The sequence below is a fragment of the Centropristis striata genome, chromosome 24, assembly GCF_030273125.1.
Source record: "Centropristis striata isolate RG_2023a ecotype Rhode Island chromosome 24, C.striata_1.0, whole genome shotgun sequence".
Classification (NCBI taxonomy): Eukaryota; Metazoa; Chordata; class Actinopteri; order Perciformes; family Serranidae; genus Centropristis; species Centropristis striata.
In genome coordinates, this window is record NC_081540.1 from 14,672,296 (window position 1) to 14,679,795 (window position 7,500).

The following is a 7,500-nucleotide window of genomic DNA, read 5'->3' on the forward strand; positions in this document are numbered from 1 at the left end:
TCTGTGGCAGAGGCCCCCAGCACCGCTGTTGACACTACATGGCTGGATCCCCAGACAGCAGAGGCGGCTGCCAAGAGGTCCGGGGGTGAGCTGTGGAAAGGTCAGCTGGTCATCGTGTTCGGGAAGTACACCGGTCAGACCTTCAGGTGGCTTCTGGAAAACGATGTCGGCTGGCTGGTGTGGTTGCTGTTCCAGTACTGCCAGCAGGGAGAGCAGAACAAGCTGCTGAAGTGGCAGAAGGAGCGACTGCTTGAGTACGCCAGAGAGTTCCCTCCTGTCACATGGCACCTTGAGAGGAGGTTGAAGGTAAGATAAACTCAGTTACCTTTTAGACCTGAGTAATCGATGTTCAGCAGTAACCAGTATTAGTAAAAGTATTCATTTATGAGATTATTCTCTGGTTGTGTTCTGTTTTTTCTGCAGAAAGTGCAAATGAAGAAAGAGCGGGCTCCTCCGACCGTCTCCGACCTCTCTCAGCAGGACCCCAGCTACGCCAGCGATGCAGAGTTGTTGGCTGCTGCAGGTATAGTAGTATTATGTTGAAATGAACATGAAATTACTATGTAGTATGCTGTGGAGCTGCTCGGACTTGTGTTTGTGCCACGAGAAATTCATCAGTGTGTATCGAGCAATGCAGTTGATACATTTTTGTGGCGTTCTCCTCTTCAGAGAGTGTCCTGGACGAGTCCGAGGCGTCGGTCAGCACGCAGCTGACAACCTGGGGAGACCTCGCCAGCTCCGTGTGCCAGGACGACAGGCCAGGGCCCTCGTCCCTCCGACAGACCTCGGAACCCGGTGGCGTCGTGCTGGAGGGCTGGCAGAAGTTCTGGGAGCAGCCGCCTGAATCCGCCCAAGCCCTTGGTATAGCCCCCGCCAACATCAAGTGGCTGAAGACCAACGAGACCTACGGGCTGTTCGAGAGGGCGTCCAGGTACAAGAACGTCAGGGGAGAGATTTCCGAGAGGAAGCTCTTGAAGGAGAAGATGGAGTTCCACCCGCCCCCACCTCCTATGGCCGTCAAGGGAGCTGTGCCCAACATGCTCTCCTTCTTCACCACCCCTGCCTTCTTCTGGCGCCCGGTCGGCGTGATGAAGGCGTTGATCCGCTGCCCCAACACCAACTGCCCCGCACCGCCAGGAGCGTACCTGGAGAAGAAAGGCTTCGGCAGCTACGCCAGGCAAGTGTGTGGCATGAAGTTCAACTACACCCTGTTGACAGAGAAGCTTACATGCCCACATTGTCGAAAGATGAGGCAGACCATGAGCCAGGCGCACGGTGATGCGGACGACAGTGAAGATGAGGGGGCAGACGCACACAGTGCCCAACAGTACACGTGGCTGGCACACAGTCCCAAGATTCTGATGAACCTCGCCCCAGCCATCAGAAGCATGTTCCCTGCCATACTGTGTGGGAAGCGTGCGGTGGACAGAGGTGTGGTCACCCTGCTCAGTGACCGACTCAACGCTGTCTCAATGAGCAAGGTGCAGAGGCTGCTGCAGCAGGGCCACGACGAGTGGTACGTGGAGCGGCGTGACCTGTACCAGACTCTGCTGTACGATGCCCACACAGCTGGATCCGCTTCATCTCAGGGAGGCATCCTGTCCTATGTGAGAGCAGCTGGCACTTACACCCCTCCCATTGCCCAGTCTCCCCTTCCGTCTGCTCGTCTCCTGAGGCGTGCTCACCTGATCATGGAGATCGAAAAGATGCCCGTCTACAGACACCAGATCCTCAGTGTGACTGGAGAAATCCTGTGCATTGATGGTACAAGAAAAGTATGTATAAAGTACTTGTCATTTATTAAAATCATATGGAACAGGCAGACTGTTAATAAACACCATGCAACAAATGTTCTGCTCCTTTCTTTTCTTAGGTCCTCAAGAAGATATATGGTGATGGCCAGGGTACCATGCAGTACGTCACCAGTGTACTGAACGAGTGGGGCCAGTTCTTGACGACAGTGGTGGTGGCAGCTGAGTCAGAGGGGTGCTACGCGCGCATGGCGAAAGGTCTCATTGCCCGGTTTCGACGTGCCAATGCTCCTGCACCAAAAGTTATTTATGCAGACAACAACTGCTGTCGGTAAGTTTAATAACAATTCCTTTGAAACCTATAAGAAAATTAATCAACGTGACGTACAAAACAGTAAACATTACTTATAACATTTTTGCAAGAAACACATTCATTTTATAGTTATAAAAACATGTAACACACATGTACAAAATGTTGATATCATTTCAGTGACAGCGGTTCCTCCTTTCTGGAGAGTCTGTTTGCTGACTGGCTACAGCAGGGTGCTGTGGTCAGACTGGACATCCGACACTGGCTACATCGCTGGGATGCTGTTGTGATCAAACAGAGCCATGCCAAGTACGGGTTGTTCATGAGTGCCTTGGCGGGTGCGGTGCTCGCCTACAACAAGACGGACATGATGCTCCTGGTCCAGGCTGTCAGGAGTGGCAACGCAGAGCTGTACGGCAGGTATTCCGACGAGGAGATGATAGCCTTCCTCAAGCCTCACCAGGTCAGATCGTATGTGAGGCGCATCACCCGTGGGGTTGTGGTAAGTGTGACATTGATCCACGTATGCAATTTTTGAATAAGAAGCAATCTTGCTTATTTTCTGTCAATTTTGGATTCAACTGTACTGGAAATAAATGCAAGATCATTAGGAGTAGCAACACTTTCCAATTATTGTGATGTGATTTAACACTCAAAGCTGAGAATATACAGCCATGGAAAAAAATATTAGACCATTTTTTTCTTCAACTTTTGTTCATTTTAATGTCTGGTACAACTAAAGGTACAATTGTTTGGACGAATATAATGATGACAACAAAAATAGCTCACAAGAGATTAATTTAATTTTATGTATATGTTATAGGAGTCTGCTTTGGTGATTGAGGCCATCATTGCCGAGTTCAGGGGACCAGCAGGCCTGGACATTGATGGAATCCCCCTGTTCAAGTCAACAGAGGCAGTTGATGCTCACTGGGCAACTGCAAGCAAGCATCTCGGCTGCATGCAGGTGGGTTGATGTCTTTTCACTTATCATGTGTTATTATAAAACCACTCACACTTGTGGACACCAGTTTAAATAAGGAACTTGAATTTGTTGTGTTTTACAGGATCCCCCTGGCATACAGCTGTATGTGTCTGTGAAGGTTGTGGTGCTGAATGGTGTTCATCTCAACAAGTACAGGTGCCGGAGAGGCAGTAACTCTTTGGAGGGGTTGCACGCACACCTTTACAATGCCATACCTTCACAGAGATGTGGGATTATGCCGTTCCAAGTGAGTAATTGAAAATAAACACTTCAATATAGTGTAGTTTCAATGATGCATTTTATTTCACAGCTTTAGTCATCACTTCCAAGCCTATACAATACCAGTCAAAATGGTCATGTGTTTCAGGCATACCTGATGGCCTTTGCTGTGCAGTGGAACAACCGCATGGCATCACTCCGGGTTGCTGGCGGTCAGGGTCGGCAGACGTCATGCATGGACGCGCGGCAGATCCAGCGCATCAATCAGCAGGCTGAGCTTCTGTTCGGCAAGGAGCACGTCCTGGAGCCCAACTTTGCTGCTCCACTGCCCGTCCCTGATGCGTACGAGCACCCAGACGAGGAGGAGCTCCTTGGCGTGGAGTATGCCGTGTGCCAGTCTACCAGCTTCACTGCTAAAAATTTCTATGTGCAGAAAGGTACAGCATTTAATCACACATTAAATTGTACACATGAAGCAAGGTTATACTTACTTATCCATAGTTTTTCATGCAAATTCTAGCAATGACAACAAACATGGTATAAAATTAACCTTTAACACCATGAAGCAAAGAAACATAATATTGCATAATACACATGCATAATATTGAATGAAGTGGTTGTTACGCAGACACATTTGTGATCAGTGCAATTTCATATTTGCAGTTGAGGAAGAGCAGTCTCGTGAGGAGGAGGAGGAGTCTGAGGAGTCGGCTGAGACAGATGAAGATGAAGAGATGGCAGATGAGGGTCTTGGCATGTCTGCAGAGTCAGAGGAGGATCCTATTGACAGCTTCTGCAGGAACCATGCCATCCTCACCAAGGCAGAACAGGTGGAGGAGGAGGACAGCCCCGCTCTGCAAGATGTGCTCATGACCCAGGGACATCTGCATCTGCCAGGAATAGAAGAAGTGGAGGCACTGGCCTTGCTGCTCCTAGAACTGGTAGACGACAGCGACCGCCACCTAGTGCCAGCTGACCTGAGGCAGAAGATCATCACCGCCGCCAGCTCTCTTCACGAGCACGACAAGACCGCCGCCAGATTTGTTAAAAAATATGAGTCCAGGTGGGGCTACACCCTGTTTGGCCGGTGTCTTGGGGCTGACACCCACGAGACCAGAGCAGCTCAGAAAACAAAGTTTGGCTGGATGAGGTTCCCTCAGGCGGCACAGGTGACAGAGGACAGCCGTCTGCTCTACCTCCTCATCAAGATGCTCAAAAACCGACCGCCGTGCAGTCAACTCTCCTCCCCCAGTAAAGTCGTGTCTTCTATTAAGGGGCAGTATAAAAGGATTGCAGACCGACTAAGAGACGATGCCATCCTGTGCGGCCTCGCCATTCCTCTGCCCAATGTGAATGCGAAATCCATCTCCACCTTTATTGTGAGGGAGGAGAAAAAGGCCAACTACAGGGCAACAGTAATGCCCAGAGTGACACCACACAAGAAAGTGTTGTCAGACACACCGCTTCCAGAAGCTCCTGTGCTGCCAACATCCTTGCCTCCACCAGATCGGCCTGAAGTGCAGTACCAGCACCTTCATCACCTGGCTGGGAAAAGGCAGGGTGAGAAGCGGAGGTAAGTTGTAATGAGCACTTCATTCCTCCTGTTGGAAGGACTACTTGTGTAGACTGTGAAAATCAAAAAGCACTTATGGCATATCAATACTCATCATCACGTTTGTTTTATATTTCCAGGTTAGCTTTTGAAGAGCCAGAACCGGCCCCTGTGAACCGGCCCATTCCGCCAAACCCCGCGAACCGGCCCATTCAGCCAAAGCCTGCTGCGTCTGCCCATATTCCACCCGCTGTGTCGGCAGCTGCACCTCTACTCCTGGTTCTTCCTGCACAGCCACAAGCTCCCTCCATCAAACTTCTGGGGCCATCAGGCAGTCAGGGCTTTGTACCTGTGGCACAGCCCCCTGCACCAACCACCAAGCAACTCATGCCCAACAAGTCCTTGCGGCCATGTGGGGCTTGCCAAGTGCCTCAGTGTGGTGGGCAGCGGAAAAGGTACACACCTTCAAAGGACAAAGCAGCTGGAAGCAACCAGAAGATATTTACCTATTGCCCGGCAACTAGGAAATCCACTACCTCTGGGTTTGAAGATGTTTGCTATGATAATTTTGAACACTTCAAAAGTGTGGTGGATATAGACTTAGAAAAAAGGAAAAGCAATTAGAAAAATAACTGTTACTTACCTGTGTGGTGTGATCTCCTGTCTCCTGTGATAATGTAAATAAAAGATTTTTGTGTGTTTTTATACTTGTCTGGCCTTTGCATATTTGTTTTGCGAATAATATTTGGTAATCTATGAATAACATTTTAAGGGATAAAGTAGATAAAAGATTTTGTAGCACATCATTGTAATTTGTCTATTCGAGGTTCAACTTCGTAGTTTGCCTTTTATTGTTATTTCCTCTTACTACAGTCATGGGAAAAAATATTAGCCCACCAATTTAACTTCAATTTCTTGTTAATTTTAATGCCTGGTATAACTCAAGGTACAATTGTTTTGACAAATAGAATGACAACAAAAATAGCTCACAAGAGTTTAATTGAAGAGCCGATATCGAGCCATTTTCCATGGTTTTCTTGATAATAACCAAATCATTATCCAGAAAACCATGGAAAATGGCTTGATATCAGCTCTTCAATTAAACTCTTATGAGCTGTTTTTCTTGTTATCATTATATTTGTCCAAACAAATGTACCTTGAGTTATACCAGGCATTACAATTAACAAGAAATTGAAGAAAACAAGGGTAGTCTAATTTTCTACCATGACTGTATATTAACCCTATAAAGCCAAGTGTATCATATTAGATACAGTAATTTTTGAGACCTCTACATCATCAAAAACCTGATGTATACATGTGTTGAAGATAAACAAACTGATCAACAAATTGCACAAAAATATCAGATGTAGCAAAAATGATATGCAGGTTCCACGAGTGGATCAGTTATTGCTGCATTAAAAAACTTAATATCAGCCGATGTATGATGTTGTGTTATATGGAAAAAATATGTATTTTGCATGTATGAGGAAAAAGGAAAAGTCAAAGTCTTAATAGGTTAAAAATGTTAGGTTTTATATTTTTTTGTTCAAGAAAAACAATCTGTGAGCAACAAATTGCACAAAAAGACCTGATGTATCAAATATGATACAAATTAGAATTCATATATGCAATTTATTTATTTTTTAAAATTCGTCAGCAGAAAAAAGACTAACACTTTGCAGAACAAAGACTAACATTTGTTTACAAAACATGCTGGTCGATTTCTTCCAGGAAGTTCCGCCTTCTTGATCCGCTCATTCGCCAGTTTTAATGCATACAACGGCACGTCATGCCACCTGGTTGCTTGCTGCCGAAACCAGGCCTTGCCCTGACCTACTATCAAACTTGTTAGCACAAACATTTTTTCCTTGTTATGACTTACAGAGATTCTCACACGGGATTTTCATTCGGCCTTCTGTGGTCTCCCCTCTCCAGACACACATACACACACACACACACAGCAAAAACTGTGCATCAATATATCTGGATGTCATTCTTTGTGATTTATAGAATCTTAATCAGTTTAAGCAAATGGAATATATGTAATTAAAGTAATCATAGTTTTCTACATCAATATTAACACGCAAACACAATCAATGTATCAAAATCATATTACCTGATTAATATAAATGCATAGAGATAGACATTATCAAGATTTAGTGAATTACGCATGCATAGTGACCTGTGATGACAGCTGGGAGAAAAATCACAAAGAGGAAAAAGAGAAGAAGACAGTAACATTTCATTTTCAACAAGTATAATATTCAAATTATTCTAACAATTCCCTCTTTTGGCCTAACATTCATTAGGCCAACTCAAACAAAATTATGAATAGTAGCAATATTAGAGAGCAGGAAAGCATGCATTTCAGAGTGGATAATGTCATTTAATATGGGGAAAGGGTTTTACCTTCGATGACCATGGAGATGAGGCAGACACAGACAGAACAGATACGAGAAATACACATAACACACAACACCACTATGCTTGTGTCATCAATATGTCAATTTCTGTACATAATATAGTAATATTACCACCGTCCACTCTCCCCCTCGGCTCCAGGTGACACAGAACAGAGAGCACTATAAAGAGAGATAGCAGAGCCAAACAGAACAACACAGCCGTATCCAAAACAATCTTTCTGTACCCATTTATCAAAAAGATTTTGCAGTATATAATGTCA

The 7,500-nt window shown here is 45.6% G+C and overlaps 1 protein-coding gene across 1 annotated transcript; it reads left to right on the plus strand.

The window, feature by feature from the left end:
* Window positions 1-1,999: 1,999 nt before the first annotated feature.
* On the plus strand, window positions 2,000-5,441 carry LOC131962583 (uncharacterized). Its single transcript, XM_059327531.1, has 7 exons — window positions 2,000-2,082; window positions 2,242-2,563; window positions 2,885-3,028; window positions 3,129-3,293; window positions 3,414-3,702; window positions 3,929-4,838; window positions 4,958-5,441. The coding sequence occupies exons 1-7, from the start codon at window positions 2,000-2,002 to the stop codon at window positions 5,439-5,441; spliced, it is 2,397 nt and encodes a 798-aa protein (XP_059183514.1).
* The last annotated feature ends 2,059 nt before the right edge of the window (window positions 5,442-7,500 follow it).

Excerpts from the sequence above, each read along its gene's own strand:
- LOC131962583 (XM_059327531.1), top strand. The coding sequence starts at position 2,000 with ATGGCGAAAGGTCTCATTGCCCGGTTTCGACGTGCCAATGCTCCTGCA. Across the intron at positions 3,294-3,413 it reads GTGGGATTATGCCGTTCCAA|GCATACCTGATGGCCTTTGC; the intron begins GTGAGTAATTGA and ends CATGTGTTTCAG. Across the intron at positions 3,703-3,928 it reads AAATTTCTATGTGCAGAAAG|TTGAGGAAGAGCAGTCTCGT; the intron begins GTACAGCATTTA and ends TCATATTTGCAG.